General features: G+C 59.3%; 1 protein-coding gene across 2 annotated transcripts in view; it reads right to left on the bottom strand.

Annotated features, from left to right (window-relative positions):
• The window catches only part of ZBTB46 (zinc finger and BTB domain containing 46), a 61,994-nt gene that overhangs the window by 22,306 nt on the left and 20,158 nt on the right, over positions 1 to 19,530 (bottom strand). For both annotated transcript variants that reach the window (XM_081097364.1, XM_081097363.1), the window contains exons 2-4: positions 18,114 to 19,083; positions 12,311 to 12,595; positions 2,081 to 2,256 (exon numbers count right to left, since the gene is read on the bottom strand). In XM_081097364.1, the coding sequence (XP_080953490.1) occupies positions 2,081 to 2,256; positions 12,311 to 12,595; positions 18,114 to 19,050 (1,398 nt within the window). In that variant the 5' untranslated portion in view covers positions 19,051 to 19,083. The remainder of the gene's footprint in view (positions 1 to 2,080; positions 2,257 to 12,310; positions 12,596 to 18,113; positions 19,084 to 19,530) is intronic.

Here is a 19,530-nt window from a genome sequence, read left to right as displayed (position 1 = left end):
CCAACACCCACGGCAAAGACCCTGCTCACTCCAGTCGTCCCTCTGTCAGGAGCCAGGCCTGAGGGTCCTGCCTCACCTCCCAGACTGCTACCCTGTGCCAGGTTACACCTGGGCCACCCTCAACAATTTTAAAAAATATATAATTTTATTGATTTCAGACAGGAAGGGAGAGGGAGAGACAGATAGAAACCTCAATGATGAGAGAATCATTGATCGGCCGCCTCCTGGACACCCCCTACTGGGGATCGATCCTGCAACCCAGGCATGTGCCCTTGACTGGAATTGAACCAGGAACCCTTCCGTCCGCAGGCAGACGCTCCATTCACTGAGCCAAACCAGCCAGGGCCACACCCTTGACAATTTGATAGGCCCCTGGACTGGCCTGGATGGCTTTCCCGCCACACCTCCCGGTGGCTCTGCTCCTGATGCTCAGGTCAGCCAGCCTGTGTGCCCCACAGAGGGCTCCGGACACACCCGAGGTTCCCAAACCTGCAACATCACACCAATGCCCGATTCCCACCTCCACTCAAGCCCAGAGCTGCCCCCACCACTTCCCCGCAAACAGGTCCAAGCCCACAGTGCCCCCTGCAGTCCTGCTCCCCCCTGCAGCCCTGCTCCCCCTGCAGCCCTGCTCCCCCTGCAGCCCTGTGTCCCCCCTGCAGCCCTGCTCCCCCCTGCAGCCCTGCTCCCCCTGCAGCCCTGCTCCCCCCTGCAGCCCTGCTCCCCCCTGCAGCCCTGCTCCCCCTGCAGCCCTGTGTCCCCCCTGCAGCCCTGCTCCCCCTGCAGCCCTGCTCCCCCTGCAGCCCTGTGTCCCCCCTGCAGCCCTGCTCCCCCCTGCAGCCCTGCTCCCCTGCTCCCCCTGCAGTCCTGCTCCCCCCTGCAGTCCTGCTCCCCCTGCAGCCCTGTGTCCCCCCTGCTCCCCTGCTCCCCCTGCAGTCCTGCTCCCCCCTGCAGCCCTGCTCCCCCCTGCAGCCCTGCGTCCCCCCTGCAGCCCTGCGTCCCCCTGCAGCCCTGCTCCCCCCTGCAGCCCTGTGTCCCCCCTGCAGCCCTGTGTCCCCCCTGCAGCCCTGCTCCCCCTGCAGCCCTGCTCCCCCTGCAGCCCTGTGTCCCCCCTGCAGCCCTGCTCCCCCTGCAGCCCTGCTCCCCCTGCAGCCCTGTGTCCCCCCTGCAGCCCTGCTCCCCCCTGCAGCCCTGTGTCCCCCCTGCAGCCCTGCTCCCCCTGCAGCCCTGCTCCCCCTGCAGCCCTGTGTCCCCCCTGCAGCCCTGCTCCCCCCTGCAGCCCTGTGTCCCCCCTGCAGCCCTGCTCCCCCTGCAGCCCTGCTCCCCCCTGCAGCCCTGCTCCCCCTGCAGCCCTGCTCCCCCTGCAGCCCTGCTCCCCCCTGCAGCCCTGCGTCCCCCCTGCAGCCCTGTGTCCCCCCTGCAGCCCTGCTCCCCCTGCAGCCCTGCTCCCCCCTGCAGCCCTGCTCCCCCTGCAGCCCTGCTCCCCCTGCAGCCCTGCTCCCCCCTGCAGCCCTGCTCCCCCTGCAGCCCTGCTCCCCCTGCAGTGCACATCCGAGGGGAGCTCGGATTCTGCATGCACCTCCTGATCCAGCTTCTCAGCCTGAACCACATGGCCTCCCTAGTTTTTCTCACCCCCCAAAGGCCCTGCACCTGCCTTTTTTGGGGAATCTGCCTCCATTTCTAGGACCTTTTCATGTCCAGGCCAAGCAAACCTACCATTCAACACCTGACACCTGACACCTGGGAGCCAGGCTCCCACAGAGACAGGTGATCGCACAGCACAGGGCGTGGGAGAAGGCTGGGCTCGCACACGACGCTGGGCAGAGAAGTGAGTGCGTGGTGGGGCCCAGGGGCCGAGGGCAGGGGTCCCAGCAGCGGAGGGGAAACTGAGGCTGTGATGTGGCCCTGCCTCTATGCCCAGGCCCGGAGGGCGGAGCCAGGTGGGGGAAATGAGGGGTTGCGTGGACCCCACTTCAGGGCTTCCTGTGGTGATCCAGACCATCCCCCCCGACCCTGCCAACCGGGCAGACCCCAGGATGACCCCTGACCCCTGACCCTGGCCACCCGCAACCCAACTCACCAGCGTGTGCCGCTTCATGTGCTCCCGCCGGGTGAACTTCTTCCCGCAGATCTCGCAGGGGTAGGGCCGCTCGCCGGTGTGGGAGCGCAGGTGGCGCTTGAGGATGCACTGGTGCATGGCTGAGAAGCTGCAGCACGGGCACTTGAACTTCTTCCTGATGACGGTGAACTCGTTGACTGGAAGACAGCACAGAGGGCATCACCAGCTGCCCCGGAGCCTGCCCTGCCCAGACGGTCCCCCGAGGCCCCGCCCCCACAAGGTGCCTGACAGCTGGGCAGCGGCCAGAGGCAACCATGTCCGCTCTCAGACACGTCGGTGTCCAGCAGAAACAGCATCCACACAGGAGCCCGAGCACAGCCAGGGCCCAGCCCCCGCTCCACCCTGGGGCACCTGAGGGAGGTGCTGCCTGGTGACAGCCGTGAGGCGTCCAGTGGACACAGCCGAGCGAGAGGAGGAGGAGGCTTGGCCCGTGCTGACTCCCCAACTTCAACAGCCACGCCGAGGGCCCCAAGGTCACCCGGGGTCGGCTGCACACCAGGACGCAGCCCTGCCCTCAGCATCTCCACCCACATTCCTGGGGGTTTCTTGGCCCCGCTGGGCACGGGGGCAGCCCAGACACTACAGTCACCCCCTCTTGAGCCAACAGGGAGTCCTCCCGGTACCCCAGAAACCCAAAGGCCTCCTGGGTTCCTCTGGGTTCCCCAAGTAGCCCAAGTCCCGCAGCTGCCTTTTCTCCTGACAGAGGAGACGGCGGTGGACACACGTCCCTGGCGTCTGAGCGGCTTCCCAGGCCCTCAGCCGGGATCCGCACCCAGAGGACAGACCAAGGGTCAAGAGCACTGGGCGTAGCCAGAGGGGCTGCCGGAAGCCCACCCAGGATAGGGTCAGTCTGTCAGGGCAGTGGCTCCTGCTGCACCTTCAGACCCCTTGCAGACGTCCCTGTGTGGCAGGCCCTGGCCACGGTCACAGCCGCCCCTGGAGGCACCGAGAGGGGGGCAGACATGAGGACAAATGCACAGAGTCACAGCCCAGGACAAGGCAGGGTGGAGTCGAGGGGACCCACAGCCCTGGGCCTTCCCGAGAGGGGGAGCCGGCCAGCGGCAGGAAGACTGACCAGGTGGTTTCCATGAGCCCACACCCCCACCCGAGTCACCCACCACGTTACAGAGGCAGGGACCCGCACCAGCACCTCTGGGGAGTGTGCCCATGGCTCCCAGCTCCTTCTGCTGGGAGATGGTGCCAACTGGGCCGGGCAGAGCAGGGACCCCGAGCGCAGTGGTCCTCGCTTGGCAGCCGTTTCTGAAACGTGCGTGCGTAAATGGAGGGGGAACCTGAGTGCAGCGCCCTAATTTGTTTCTTAAAGAAGCATCTATTTTCTCCCAGGAGCTCTCAAAGGGTGTCTAAACAATCCAGCAACCAGACTCCTGGGCTTTCCAGTACAAGGCAGTGAGACCGTCTGCCAGGGGCCCGGCCACGCACCCACCAGGAGTTCCCTGCTCTGGGGTCTCCCGCGCCCATGACAGTCAGTGCGTACGGGGACAGGCCTTCTAAGACGGCAGTGCCATGCCCGGTAAGGTAGCCACCGTTCCGCCTCACCTTCGAGCTATGACTGCAGGTGTTACACGCCTACTTGTGTGAACAGCCCCACAGGAAACTATAGACATTACTCTAAACATCAGGACCATTTCCATTGGTCACACGGTCACTCCTGGTGTCCTGCTGCTCCCTTCAGGCTGTGCTTCTGTCCAGGGCACATTCCTTTGGCCCCAGGCTGTTGGCGCTTCTTGTCAGCTGGCCAAGCATTCTCTCACTTTGTTTGTTTGTACCATAATGTCTTCAGCCTTGATTTCTGAAGGACATTTTTGCTGAGTATAGAATTCTAAGTTGGCAACATTTTTGCAGCCCTTCAGTGATGCTACCCATTGTCTCGAGCTTCTGTAGTTTCTATTAAAAAGTGGGCCATCAGTCTGTTTCCTTGAAAGAAACGTCTTTATTCTCTGACTGCTTTTACGATTTTTCTTTTTGTCTTTGGTTTTCAATAGTTTGACTATAATGTGCCCAGATATTGTTTTTCTGTTGCTATTATTTTATTTTGGTCTTCATTCTGCTTTGAGTATACGCTTCTTGAAACTGTGTATTGATGCCTTTTATCAGTTTTGGAACATTCTCAGCTACTGTCTCAGCTACTGATTCTGCTTCGGCCCCATGTTTTCTCTGGAACTCCAACTACACATACATTAAAAACCCTCACGGTGCCATGCTTCTCTGCGTTTTTCTCACTCCTTTCTTCTCTCCTGACTTTGGGTGCGGAGATTTCCCACTGCTCTGTCTTCCAGCTCACTAACCCTACCTCGTGTTGTCTCAGGTGGGATCTATACTTCCTTCTTTTGTATAGATCCCAATCCTCCGGAAATCCTCCATCTTTTAGTCTGTTTCGTTCACCATTCCCTTGCGTGTGTTGGTAGGGGTGCCTTTCAGGGCTGCCTGATGACACAGTCTGCTTTTCCTGGTGGGGCTGGTCACATGATTCTGTTACTTAGCAGACATTGCCATTTTCTCATGCAAAACACTGCTCCTCTTGGCTCAGCCTGTTTCCTGCTTCAACATTTGAGAATTTGCTTGAGAAAACTCTGCAGTGCTAATATACCAGTAGCTTGTCCCTCACAACCACCCGCATCAAGTCCTACCTGTGCTGGTAGCTCCCCAGGTGTGCATGGTGGGGTTTTGCCTGGAGGGTAAGCCCAGGGAATGCTAGTCATAGTTGAAGCTGGAGGCTTAAATATTTTTCTTTAAAATAAAGTAATGTGTTTTCTTTGGCACCTTAGTTTGTGAAGTTGCCAAACTGACAGTGATCAAAACTGAATTATTTATTTTAAATGCAGCTGAAATTGGTAAGTTAACATGCCCAAGAGTGTGGGGGAGTCTTCATTCCCACCCTCCCACACACACATGATGTGGGCGAGGCCACCCACCCACATTTTGTGGCAAAGAAAAATAAGCTGAGAAGCCCCAAAGAATGTAAACATGAAGCAAGTCTCTGGCGGCGAGTCGGCCTGAGTAAAGGATTCACCCTCGTTACTGACGCTCTCTAACAAAGAGCCGCCGCGCGTTTTGATCATTAAACCCACGCCTGCCCCGGCTGGTGTCCCCAGTGCTTAGAGCCCCGCCTGTGCACCAAGGGCCGCAGATCTATCCCAGCCCGTCGGGGCGCACGCAGAGGCAACCAACTAATGTCTCTCTCACATCAGTGTTCCTCCCTCTCTCTCTCTCTCTCTCTCCTTCCCTCCCTTCTAAAAATCAATGGGAAAATATCCGTAGGTGAGGATTAAAAAATAAAAACCTCTTGAAACCAACCCGCATATCAGTGTTTCAATGAGAATTCAGTAACAGATGAAGGACCGAAATGAACCCACTGAGAAACCCACATGTTGAATGACTGTACAGCTTCAAGGAAAATAAAGTTAAATATTAGAATGAAATCAAACAGCTATTGATACTGAAAATGTCTCCTACGCCCTCGTTATTGTGCCATCCCACACACACCCATTTCTTCTCGGAACCTACCTTGAAATTTTCTAAGTGTTTTAAAAATGGAAACAAAGCCCTTTAGCCCAATAGCACGGACAGACCCTCCACAATTCAGGTCTCTTCATGGCCCCGTCCACGCACCATCTGCCCAGGAAAACGTTTCCCAAGTGAGCGGGTAAAAGCAGCCACAGGTCCACGCCACGCAGTCAACAGTGTGATAATGGGGTGACCCAGAGCCGGCATCACACAGGCTCCTCCCGCCACCAAGGCTGTGGCGAGACCCTCATGACAAGGAGGAAAAGGCGGTCTCTAGAAGGGGCGTTTGGAGGCAGACAAGCACTTACAGAAGCCGGGCCTTTCAGAAGAGTGAGGAGCAAGGACTGCCTGACCCTGACCCATCCTTCAGCCCCTGGAGACACCGCGCGAGTCAGTTGCCTTAGCAACAACATAGCCAGCCTCTCTGAAAAGCCAACCAGCCTCTCTGTGGTCAGGACTCCTCTGGGGCAGGCAGAGGCCTTCAGGTGGGCCAGCCCAAGGTGGGGGGGGGGAGTGCCCCTCGAAGGGTGGGGTCACACTTCTCTCTGGAAGTCTGCCCGCTCCAGCTGGAACACACTCCAGAACCTGGCGGGGGACCGGGGGACCTGCTTCTCCCCCCCCCCTCCCCGGGTCCTGGGCCCACCGCCCCGCGAAGAAGCAGATGTGAGAACCAACGTCCAGGGAAGGGGACGACGGCAAACCGGGCGCTCTGTCTCCGCCCAGGGTGTGGCCTGACGCCGGAGAGAATGCCATGGGGCCCACATCGGGGCACGGTGCTGGGCTTTGTCCTCAGCTCTTCTAGAAAGTACCGGGTCAGAGCGGCACCTGGAGGCTGGGGGCCGCCGCCTCCTGCCCAGCAGATGGGTGCTGGGAGGTCTCCCCGCCGCCTGCAGGGATTGGAGGAGCGAGCCTTTGCAGGCACAGGCAGCGAGGCCCAGGTCCCAGCAGCGCCCAGAGACCTGCCCAGGCCTGGCGCAGCGAGCGCGGCGGCATCCGCTCCGCACGGAGGTGCCCAGCCTCCCGGGGGTTTCCTCGCCAGGCAGATGGGAGCCGCACGGCCACCAGCCTGCAGGAAGGACCGCGTCCCGCACAGGAGGTGGCCCGGGGGCCCAGGCAGGCGCTGGCCGCAGTCAAGCCCGGAGGAGGCTCACGCTCAGCGGCTCCAGGTCCGAGAGGCGTGGGCCCACGAGAGACAGACCGGGTCCCCGCTGTGGGCTCCAAGGACGGCCAGGAGCCTGTGGGAGCACGTGCGTCTGTCACCGACTCACCGCCCCGTCCATCCCCACAGGAGGGCCTGTCACTCATCTGAGGCCACAATGAACTCCCAACGAGGGGCATTCCGAGGAAAGCCCATGTCCACAGAGCGCCGACACGCCCCGCCGTCAGTCAGAACGGCTGCGGGAGGGACGTTCCGCGAATTCCAACATCACACACGCGGGGAGGCTCCTCCTCAAGCTTTACTTTCCTCACAGACAAAGGAACCTAACAGACCTTTTTAAAAATGTTTTTTATTGGTTTTGGGAGAGAGAGGATGTGAGAGACAGAAATATCAATGATGAGAACCATTGGTCGCTGCCTCCTGCACGCCCGCCACGGGCATGTTCCCTGACCAGGAACCGAACCTTGGACCTCTTGGTTCCTGGGTCAACCCCCAACCACTGAGCCACCGCCAGGGCAGCAGACCTTCCTGTACATAAGAAACAGGAGAGACTGTCTGAGGCCCCCAGAGCCTCGGCTCCGCGTGACCCCGCCAACCGCTCCCTGGGGCCCTTATCCTGCTGCTTCCGCAGCTTCTACTGGGAGAACCCCTCGGGGAAGTATTCTCACTGAAGGATAAAAACCACTGACTTCGTCGTCGCATGGTGCTGTGAGTGTGAAACAACTGCTGTTGCAAAGGCTACTAACCTAGTCAACCGGAGACGGGCCTTCACCGTCACCGGGGGGAGCGGAGCGCAGGGACCCCCACGCCCGGAATCACGCAGCGGGTTCCCAGCAGAGGCCAGGTCTCCCCTGGGCTGGGGTTGGCTGTCCTGGCCTCGGCATCCAAGCTGAGCAGAGGGTGAGGGGCTGCTCTGTCCCCAGTCCCCTGGGGGCTTGGGCTGGTGTCAGGTCCTGGGAACAGGAAGCCGGGCTCAGCCCGGGAGGGAGCGAGTGGGCTGGTGGGACAGAGCGAGTTCCGGAGGCGCTGTCCTGGACCTTCCTGTGATGAGCGCCGCCAGGCATGCCGCAGCCTGGGGCTCGCCGGAGCGGGTGGGCATTTGGGTGCTTTTCTCAGCCTCCCTTTGGCGCCAGCGGGTGCCGCAGGGCTCCACACCCGACTGGGGAGCGGCTGTTACCCAGCAAGTCCGGCTGTGTCCCGAGGTCACACCTGTGGCCTTGAGAAACGGTCTGAGATGAGCGTCATGGGGCCGAGCTGGCTTCTTTTCTCAAAGTGGGCTCACAACCAACACCCTTTCGCAAGAAACTTTAAAATCCCGGTGTCCGACACAGGAAAGGAAACGTGCCTCAAACTTCAACCTGAACCTGCAACCTGAACCAGAGTGGCCGCAGCGCCCCCCCTCCCCCCCACACACACACATCGGGCCACTGCAGAGCTGCCCCGCGTGCAGGCCCAGCGCTCGCCCCGACCCGGGCAAGTCCTCCTCCCCACGGGAGGTGTTTAGCAGTGGGGACAACATGGGGTCCCACATGGCACCAGGACCCTGCCCCACCTGCCCCACCTGGCTTGTCTGCAGGGTGTCCCCAGCGAACTGGCCAGGGACCCCTGTGCGAACGGCACTTTTAAGGGCCCAAGAAAGCAACACACACAGGTCAGGGTCCCTCCCGATCACTGCACCCCCGAACACCACTCCCTAAACAGGGACGTGTTTTGAGCCACGAATGATGCTTTTCATGGTTTCCATTCAGTGAACAATAACGACTAACAGGCAGGACTTTAGCTGCTGCTGAAATGTCATCAACGTGAGAGTCAAGTTCATCTGAGTCAGGATGAGAACTGAAAAGTCTTCTCAGGGAGCAATCGGTGAAAGCGTCGGCCTGGTGAGGAGACCAGCTGTGAGACTGCGGCCTCTGAAAACAGGGCACTCTGTGGAAGGCTCCAGAACCAGCCAGGAAGGACCTGGGCTCCAGCTGCAGAGCTAATGGCTCCCTCACACATCTGCAATGACTGTCCCTTTTTTTTGCAAAACTGCCCTGATCAGACCACATCCAAGCACCACGACGTCCCCTCCCGGGCCGGGAAGGTGGGGGACAGGCCCGGCCCCCGCAGGGCTCTGCTGGCAGTGTGTCCACGGGCAGCCGAGAGCAGGGCAAGGCCTGTGCTTTGGAGCCCAGTGAGAGGCGGCTTTTCCTTCTGCAAACGTGAGCTCAGGTCCCTTCCAAGCAGGCACCACCCTGTCTCCCCAGGGTCGAGGTCTGCAGGCCACAGGGCAAGGGTCCCTGGGAGAGGCCCTGCGCACCACGCGTCTCAGCCCCGACGCCCCTGAGGTCGTGGGGCATCCCTCGTGGCACCTTCAATGGAGCCGCTGCCCACGTGGCCCAGGGACAGTGCGGTGGAGAAGACGCCTGGGGCTCCGCACCGTGTATTTGAGGAAACCGACATCTGTACTTTAGCGTCGGCCAGAAGCAGGTAGCTTCTATTTTACTTATTTTTTGGTTATTGTTTTTTTGTTTTGTTATTATTGTTGTTTTCGGTTAATCCTCACCTGAGGATTTTTTTCCATTAATTTTTTTAGAGAGAGAGTAAGGGAGGGGGAGAGACAGAGAGAGAAACATCGATGCGAGAGAGACACATTGGCTGCCTCTCACATGCGCCCTGACCCGGGTCGGGGATCAAGCCCGCTGGACCTGCCCTTGACCGAATCAAACCTGGTCCCTGGTACTCAGTCTGCAGGCCTACACTCTATCCACTAAGCCAAACCGGCCAGGGCTGGCTGTTTGTTTCTTGAAATATGTTTTTATTGATTTCAGAGAGGAAGGGAGAGGGAAAGGAATAGAAACATCAGTGAGGAGGGAGAATCATTCATCGGCTGCCTCCTGCACGCCCCACACCGGGGATTGAGCCCACAACCGGGCCTGTGCCCTGACTGGGAATTGAACCATGACCTCCTGGTTCAGAGGCCGATGCTCAACCACCGAGCCACACCAGCCGGGCAAAACAGGGAGTTTTAACTGGGATGCCAGAGCATCATGTGTAAAGTAACCACCCCAGCAGCTCCCACGGCCGTGCTGCTGCTGACCAGCTGAGCGGCGTCCAGGCAGACGTGGTGTCACCACAGCCCACGGCACAGCTCAGGGCCCAGCCCACGAACTTTGCCAACTTCTCACTATTTACAGAAATGGGCAGATTCTCATGAGAAAAGGGGTAAATTTCGAATATCAAAAGCAAGGAGGTCAAAGACAATAGAAATAAGAGAACACAGAACCTCACGCGCCGGCTTCACCTGGAATTAGTCACAGACACACCAGACGTGGAGGTGACGGAGGGCCCGCGTGTGACAGGACCACATGTGTGCTCACAGGCACGAGGAGCGCGTGTGGCCACCCTTGCTCCAACACACGGCGGACTCATCACACAGCGGACAGCGAGCGCATGTGAGAGAGGAAGACCTGAAGAGAAAAATCCGCCCAGAAAGGCCTCATCATGGGGTCCCCGCCCATCCCGTGACCCCCCCCTCATGTGAGACCTGCTGTGAGGGTGATCTAGGGCCTCTGCTGGGGAAGGGGCGGACTGAGAAACTGAGGCGGCAGGGAGACGCCTGGTCCTGGAGCCCAGTCAGGCCCGGCACAGGGGTGACCCTGCTCGACTGGAGGGGGACATCGGGGCTTGGGGGCTAGCAGACCCCTGGGCCCCATTCAAAGCACAGATGAGGCAAAACCCGCGCTGGGGCGAAAGCTGCCAGACAGAGACGGCAAAAAGCAACACATCACCCCAAGCATCATTCTTGGTGACCAGGACAGATTAGCCACATGAGGGCAGCACAGACAGCTGTCCTAGTCCCCCAGCCCCAGCCTGCCCTTCCTCACACCCACACACCCTGCCCAGTCATCCCCGTGGCTGGGTGTCCAGCTGCTGGACCTGCGAGTGTCAGTGTGAGGCGCCCAAAGGCCCCAAGATAACACCTCCACGTCCCGGACCAGCTCCATCCGCTGCTTCTGCCAGGTCCCGGCGTTCACCCAAAGGGCTGACATCCTGGAGCGACTCGCACACGCTGGGCTTAAGGATTCGGCGTTTTACAAAAGCTGTTTTGTTTTGTTTTATTTTACTTATTTATGATCTATCTATCTATTTATCTACTGTTAATCCTCACCTGAGGATATTTTTTCCACTGCTTTTTAGAGAGAGTGGAAGGGAGGGAGACAGAGAGAAACATCGATGCGAGAGAGACACATCAACTGGTTGCCTCCCGCATGCACCCCAACCAGGGATGGGGGATGGAACCTGCAACCAGGTACGTGCCCTTGGCTGGGAATTGACCCCACCACCCATCAGTCCTTGAGCTGACACTCTAACCACTGAGCACACAGCCAGGGCAAACACTGTTTTGTTTTAAGTTCACGACAGCTGTGTAGGAGACACGATCCCCCATTCCAGATGCAGAAAATGAGGCCTGAATGTGTTTTAAAAGCACGCCCAACGCCAGTTAGCCTCAGGTCTGAATCACAACCAAGTCCGACCCCCAGACCGCGCTCCGGCCTGGCAGCAGCCTGACTTCAGCCACGGAAATAAAGGGGCGTAAGCATTACTTCCAGTGTCAGTCTTTATTGGCCATAAGCAGTTTTTATCACTCTAACACAAAAACTTGAATATTTTAGTGCTCATGAAAAGAGTTATAAAATACTGTTTCTGAAAACAAAGATACATGTCCCAAGGCCCAGCCCGGGGCCGGCAGGCGTCCTTCACCCGCGGTGCTCAGCGCCCGCCCGGCGTGGGCACCTCATATCTCCCACACTCAGCACCCCCCGTGTGGGGATCCCTTCTCCCAGGGAGAGCAGCCAGACACGAGGTTTCTCCCTGGTGACACGCTCAGTGCCCGCACATGGGCAGCCACCGCCAGTGTCCCCAGAACGCCTGTGACGCGGGGGAGGGCTCACGCTCGGCTGGCACGCCGTGGGCACGAGGGCAGGTGGGGTGCCACAAGCCAGCGCCCGGTGTTGCTGGAGGACATCTCAGAGCCATGTGCTCTGAGCAACTGGAATGCAGGGGGGCACTTACCACAGCACTCAGGTCCTTTCTAACAGCCCGTGCGACCAGCGTCACCTCATGCCAACACAGCCGGAAGCCCCCCCTGGCCTCCCTCCTCGCATCTCCCGGGGGAACGAGCCAGGCGGGAGGTCGGAGGCTGCCCCTTGCCCCCTCCTGACCGCACAGGGCTGTGCCCCAGCCTGCTCACCGCTCCTGTGTGCTTCTGAGCTCGAGCAGGTTTTAGGTTTAGATCCTCGACTTCAAGTAGGAAATGTCTGAACAAGCATGCACGGCCCTCCCTGTTGCCCTGACAACCCCATATGTGTGACCTGGCGACCTCAGGAGGGGGACTGAGGGCACTGGACCCAGGGCTGATCGCCAGCCCCCGCACGACGCCCACACCCGCCACCCGTGGGCCCGATGCCCTCTGCTCCTCTCAACACTCAGAATCACACGGAAGTGGCCGCGGGGCCTGCACTTACGAGATAGGGAGTGGGTGCCTTTGGGCAGGTACTCCAGCAGGAGGGCGCTGTCGTCCCCGAGCACGTCGGCCTTGAGGGACAGCAGGCTGTTCTTACTCATGAGCGCCGCCCGCAGGTTGGCCACCGCGGCGGCCTGCTGCAGCGCCTCGTCCTTCTCGGGGGTGACGGGCCGGCCCAGGTAGCTGGCTTCTGCCCCCAGAAGACCCTCGTCCACGTGGGCACAGAGGCCCACCCTGTCCCCTCGGCTGTCGGAGCTGCTGGCCTCGGTGACGGTCAAGTCTGAATCTGGGAGGAAACAGAACGTGCAGGTCACTTCAAGCCTCTCCGGTGGGAAGCAGCCAGGGCACGTGCGTCCTGTCAGGCCCACCCCGTCCGCCGCCACGGGCCACTGTGGGGCCCCCGCCGCTCCCGGCTGCACCCCGGGCCCCACAGGCTCGGACTGCACCTCACTCACAGGCCTACGGGTTCCCCCTAAATCTATAAACTTCCAGGAAAAACTCATGGGAGGCATCTTGTGATCTTGGGCAAAGACTTCTTGGCTAGGAGACCCAAAAAGCAGGAACCATCATAAAAAAAGTTCACAAACTGGACTTGGTCAAAATGTTAAATGTATGCTCCTCAAAAGACAGTGTTAGATAAAACTGAGCCAAAGACTGGGGGCAAACGCACAAAGAACCGTCCACTCAGCAGTGACAAGCGGACAAGGGCCCCACAGGTGGTGCTGGCGGCCGGCCAGCCTGTGAGGACCCCGTCACAGCCACGCCCACGAACATGCCACACCACTCGGCAGTGACCTCCTGAGCCGGCCCACTGCCGCCGGAGCAGACACCCAAGGAGGTGAACGCCACAGCCTGGCTCGGGCGCTCACAGCGGCGTTGGGTGTGACGGCCAAAATCTCCCAAATAACCAAACGACCCACAGCTGAACGAAGGGGTCGGCTGCCACAGCCACGGGCAGAGCGCACTGGGCAGAGCAGGAATGACTTATCGGTGCCACAGCCACGGGCAGAGCGCACTGGGCAGCGCAGGGATGACTTATCGGTGCCACAGCCACGGGCAGCGCGCACTGGGCAGCGCAGGGATGACTTATCGGTGCCACAGCCACGGGCAGAGCGCACTGGGCAGCGCAGGAATGACTTCTCGGTGCCACAGCCACGGGCAGCGCGCACTGGGCAGCGCAGGAATGACTTATCGGTGCCACAGCCACGGGCAGAGCGCACTGGGCAGCGCAGGGATGACTTATCGGTGCCACAGCCACGGGCAGAGCGCACTGGGCAGCGCAGGAATGACTTCTCGGTGCCACAGCCACGGGCAGCGCGCACTGGGCAGCGCAGGAATGACTTATCGGTGCCACAGCCACGGGCAGCGTGCACTGGGCAGCACAGGAATGACTTATCGGTGCCACAGCCACGGGAAGGGGGCTCAAAAGCACACTGAGAGTCACTACGTGGACAGAGGGTGGCTGCGGGCCGTGGGCTCAGGTCTGGGCTGTAGCAGCCTCCACATTCTGGCTGTGATTCTGACTGCGATTTGCACGGTGATGCCATGGGGGGGAACCACATGAAGGAACACAGGATGTCTCCATATTACTTCTTACAGTTGATCATTAATCTACAATTGTCTCAAAATTATGCTCTGTGCTTGTACTTCTCAAGCTGGCCACTCTGAGGCACCTGGAGGGCTGCTGGGAGGACACAGGTGGTGGGGGAGGGCTGACTGCAAGGCAGAAGGGAGCATTCTTGGTAGTGGAAATGGTCTCTTTCCTGATGACAGAGGTGTAACACTGTCAAAACTCATCAAACTCACTCACTAGAGTGGTTAAAATTAAGAAGACAGCCCTCCAAAAAAAAGAAAAGAAAGGAAGGAAGGAAGGAAGGAGGGAGGGAGGGAGGGAGGGAGGGAGGGAGGGAGGGAGGGAAGGAGGGAAGAGAAGAAAGAGAGAGAAAGAGAGAGAGAGAGAGAGAGAGAGAGAGAGAGAAAGAAAGAGTGAGCCCTGGCCAGTTTGGTGCAGTGGTTAGAGCAGGGGTGGGCAAACTTTTTGTCTCGAGGGCCACAATGGGTTCTTAAACTGGACCGGAGGGCCGGAACAAAAGCATGGATGGAGTGTTTGTGTGAACTAATATAAATTCAAAGTAAACATCATTACATAAAAGGGTACGGTTTTTTTTTTTTTTTAGTTTTATTCATTTCAAACGGGCCGGATCTGGCCCGCGGGCCATAGTTTGCCCATGGCTGGTTTAGAGTGTTGGCCCGTGAACTGAAGGGTCAGGGTTCGATTCTGGTCCAGGGCATGTACCTCAGTTGCAAGTTCCCCTGTGGGAGGCAACCAGCCAATGTTTCTCTCTCTGTCTCTCCCCCTCTCTTCCACTCTCTCTAAAAATCAATGGAAAAATATCCTTGGTGAGGATTAACAACAACAGAAAGACAGCCTGGCTGGGTGGCTCAGGTGGCTGGAGTATCGTTCCATACACTAGAAGGCTGAGGGTTCAATTCCTAGTCAGGGCACATGCCCGGGTTGCAGGCTCGACCCCCAGCGGGGGGCGTGCAGGAAGGCAGCTGATCAATGATTCTCTCTCATCACTGATGTCTCTTTACTTCCCTCCCTCTCCCATCCTCTCCGAAATCAATAAAAACATATTTAAGAGAAAAATTCTGACTGTTCCTTATAACACCGAAATGGAAACACAAGACAGACATGCGCAGAGCGCACAGGAGCGCACCATGCGGCGGCGGCGGCGCCCGTCCGTGGGCCAGAGGCGGTGACACCAGCGCTGCGGGTTTCAGGCAACAGAAGATGCATCAGCACCCAGCACGGCGTGGACGCCAGGACACAAACGCGTGGCGCGCGGAAGAAGCCGTGCTCGCGGCGGCGGCCTGGGGCACCCCCTCCCCGAGCGAGCGGTGTCCAGCCGCCTGGCATGGCTGCCCAGGGCCTTGTCCTTCGTCAGCCCAGAACACATCCAAGCTCTTCCTCAGAGCTCCCTCTGGTTGGAGCGTGACAGGGAGACCCCAGCTCTGTCCAGGGGGCCCTGAGAAGGAAAAGCAACTACACTGGCTGCTCAGCAAAGCCCAGGGTGAGTGCAGACGATGATTCCAAAGTGTGACCCCGTAGACAAGCCACAGAAGCGCAAATGCAAACGCAGGAGGGCGCAGGGCGCGACCCCACCCCCGTGGGACACACGCGCTCTCCTCCGCCCTGATGGACTGGCGGGAGCATGTAAGGTTACTTTTCATTCAGATTCTCTCCTCCCAAATGCAATACTAAGCAAGTTGGTTCTCTACAACAGAGATGATCAAATCGGCTGAAGGACAACGCGGGTGGGAGAAGCGCCCGAGCACCTTCTCTATCCCCGGCCAGAGGACCTGGCCCAGGCGTGGCCACGAGAACTCGCTTGTCAGTTAATCAACAAACACGGGCGGTTCCAGCTTCTCCGAGAGTCCGCTGTCCTGTGGGTGCAGGATGGCGGGAAGGCCAGGCATGCTGGTCGGGGGACGCCCCCCCCCACCTTCCAGGAGGGACAAGAGGAGAGGCCACAGTCTCAGACCGGACCGGCTCCCACCTCAGCCCCAGCGACAAACCCAGAGGGGCTGGGAGCCTTGGACTCGGCCCAGAGAGAGGCTGCTGGCAGGCGTGGCCAGCGAGAAGCACCAGCACCCACCAGGAGCTGTTCTGCAGCCCCACGCACCCCAGGATGCCATGCTCTCAGCTCAGGCGCGAACATTTCCTTTACTAAACCCACAGGCTCACCCGCTGCCCAGCACTGTGTTCGCGTGGCCTCTAGGAACGCCTGGCGCAAGGCCCCTGGGCTCTTCCTGGCCCAGGGGTATAAACCCGGCCGCCTCGGGGCCACAGGCAGGGTGAGGCTGGAACGCGGGGAGCAAGGGGACAACAGGCCTGGCATGAGGTCCCTCTGGACCCAGAACATCACTGTCTGCACACGTGTCTGCACATGTCAATGCTACTTCCCACAACCTACACACACATGAAATGCTGTGATCACACATGACTCCAGGAGTTTCCCTGCAAGCCAGCAGGCTAGAACGCACGTGGCCTTTAGCTAGGAAAAACATCACTCCAAACAGTAATAGGCCCGAGAGTCAGCATGGCTGAGGGGGCACAGAGGGGTCAGGACGGGCTGCCACCGCTGGACTGGACACCTGAGCGTCCATGCCTGCGCCCCCAACACTGTGGTAACCACGTGATGTGTTCCTCGGGAAGGGCCTGTTCTCCATAAGCAGGCCAGGAATGAAAAACGCTCTTCTCTAAGCTCCGGTAAATCTTTCATGAAAATAAAGGGTCCTCACTGAGGAGCACACACTTCCCGGCCCCGCCCAGGCCAGGCGGGGTGAGCAGACACCGTGAGCCAGGCAGACAGCCCCACGCCAGCCCACAACCTCCGTCCTGTCCTAGCAACTCGGTGCAATCCAGTAGGAGCAGCTCATGGTTGCCTTGGTAACCCGAGGGATTTAAGACATTAACAAGAGTACACAGTCGAAATCACTTGTTGGATTCTAAAAACACCTTCTGCTTGGTAAGTGCATTTAAAACCTCCGGCCCACGGCTCAGCAGGCTGCTGTCTCTTAGCACAGACGCTCTCCTGTCCAAGGCCTCCCATAGCTCAGCGCAGGTGACCCCTTGGCACGGACCCTCAGCAGGTTTGGGACAAAGCCTCTGTCCTGGTCACTCACCAGGGCTGCTGCTCGTCAGGTCCTATCAGAGCTGGTGGATGGCGACACCGAGTTAAGAACAGACGGGACACTGCTGTCCCTCTCCTCACCGACTGCTAGCAGGGGGAGGGTGGTGTTCCTATCAGCTCAGGCACCGCCCTCCTTCTCACTGAGTTTGGCTCAACTCCAGCAGGCCTGGGGCTGCCTATCAGGGACATTTGCAGTGTCTGGAGACGTCTTGGTTGTCACAACTAGGGGGCGGGTTGCTACCAGCTGACATCCCAGGGGGCTGACATCTCAGGACACGAAGTCACCCAGCCAGGCCGACACCCTGGTCAACCCAGCACCCAGCAGACACAGTGGCCATGAGGCTGAGAAGGAATACTTCAGGCTATAGTGTATCCTGGGCGCCACTGTTTGATGAATACAGAGTTGCAGTTTGGGGATAAAGAGAAAGTTCGGGAAACGGACAGTGACGGCTGCACAGTAGTGCGGCTGTATTTAATGACAGTGGGCTGTACACTTACAATGGTTACAAGGTGTCGTTTGTGGTTCGGGTATTTTACAACAGCGATGCAAGCAACAGTGCCCGGGGCCAGGGGGCACTCTTCCCACTGAGGAGGAGGGAACAGAGCCCCCAGGTTCCCCGAAGCTTTCGGGCAGGGGAGCGGGTGCCCCCACCAGCACACAGCGTCTGTGGCACTTCCAGGGCTGATCACCCCACAGTTGCTGCCTTCTGCCCGTCTATATCCATTCACTCGGTTGATTTCTAACCTCTTTCTGGAGAGGACGCCCCTAACCCTGACCATCGCCCTCGAGTCCCCAGGATGCTCATTCCCCAGGTGCCACTGAGAAGGCGGCGTGACCAGAATTACCACCAGGAAGAGCACCTGACATTCAGTCAACATTTAATTGCTATTTACCCATCTGGGAAACAGACACAAAGCATCGTCCAGCGTGAAGACGGGCTCAGCACAGCGAGTTACAGCCCCCACTGCAGTGATCCCAGTGGCTGCAAGTAAAACACCAGGGGAAGCCACCCATGTGAGCCTGGGAATGTGTCCCTTTGTCTACAAAGCGAGCAGCCACAGCCCCCACACAGTGTCTGAGCCCCCGGGAACGAAGGAAAGGCTTACTTGAATCGTGGCCGCTGAACGGCTGCCCGGACGTCTGCAAGAAGGCTGGCACCGGGGACCCGGCCTGGCTCTCGTCCTCCACCTGCTGCGTGATGTGCCGGACGGTTTCTTTGTTTTTCCGATTCTTCCTTCGGCCTGTGGGCTGCCAGCCATCCCCTCCGGCCTGCTCAGAAGAAGAGCTCTGTGTGGAGCCATCCCTGGCCGCAGGCGGCTCCCTCACCCCGTAGTGAGAGGGCGAGCTCTGCTCCTCCTTGATGTGCAGGGGCCCACAGCCCGCGTCGCCGGGCCACAGCGCCTGCGAAGGCAGGTCGTCAGGGCCGTTGGCCTTGGGCTCCTGGTCCTCTTTGCCGTAGCTGCTTCCTCCCTCGTGGCAGCTGGCAATGGCCGAGTCTCCAGAAGAATTGGTGGGACTGGAGCGCCGAGCCAGCCACGGGGAGATGCTCCTTCCGGCCATCACGGCGGAGATGAGCGCGTCGGCACTGCTGCCGGGCGGGGCAGCCATCTCGAACTCCGAGAGCTCATCCGAGGCGTCTGGCTTAATGCTGATGTCCAGTGCGGCCTTGATGAAGTCATGGCACGCCTGCACGATGTCCGTCATCTGCAGGAAGCTGGCCGCGGACATCACCTCGATGACATTCCGGCTGGTGAGGGCCAGGTGGGCAGAGTACATGAAGTCGATGATGGCCTGGAAGCCCTGGGCGGTGACGATGTCCAGGTGCGTGACCGTGGCCGGCTCGGACGCCTTCTGCACCTGGCAGTACAGCGTCTTGAAGTAGCGGCTGCTGCCGAGCAGCACATTCTTGTGCGCCTTGAACACCTTGCCCTCGACCACGACGCACGCGTCGCACAGGACGCCGTGCTGCCTCTGCTCGTCCAGCTCGCGCAGCAGGTGCCGGTAGTGGGACGCGATTTCCATATCTTCCTTCCGGTTGTTCATTGGGGAGCCGTGGTGTCACCTCTCCTACAGACTCTGTGGGAACAAGAAGGGCAGTTACCCACACCGGTGGCCGGGGCGCGTGCAGGAGGAAGGTGGGAGGAAGGCAGCGAGCCTGTGGCCCGGAGCACCGGCCCGGGGGGCCCGGCGAGGCTGGGGCAGGGAAGGGAGGTTCTGGTTTAAGGCCCTCAGCATGGACACGATTTTTGGACAGAATCCTACACATACAGCAAACTCTCAGAACACGAAGCAAATGTTCCAGAAACAAGGACAGTGTCCATCAGTAGTGAAGCAGAGTTCTTACCCAAACGGAAAATCTAGGTTAATCACCTGTGTCCTCATCCCTCGCCTTTGAAGGAACATCCTAAAAACAAAACACAAAGGGAAGACTTCCTACAGAAGTCTGGAGCCGCCACAGCCTTCACTCTAAACTTTCCAGAATGCTGCACCCTCCACCCCCCTCCCCCAGCTCCCGGGAGGAGG

Source organism: Myotis nattereri (genome assembly GCF_964212035.1).
Source record: "Myotis nattereri genome assembly, chromosome: 8".
Taxonomy (NCBI): domain Eukaryota; kingdom Metazoa; phylum Chordata; class Mammalia; order Chiroptera; family Vespertilionidae; genus Myotis; species Myotis nattereri.
The sequence above is the reverse complement of the archived record's forward strand: the minus strand, read 5'-3'. Positions and strand labels throughout refer to the sequence as shown.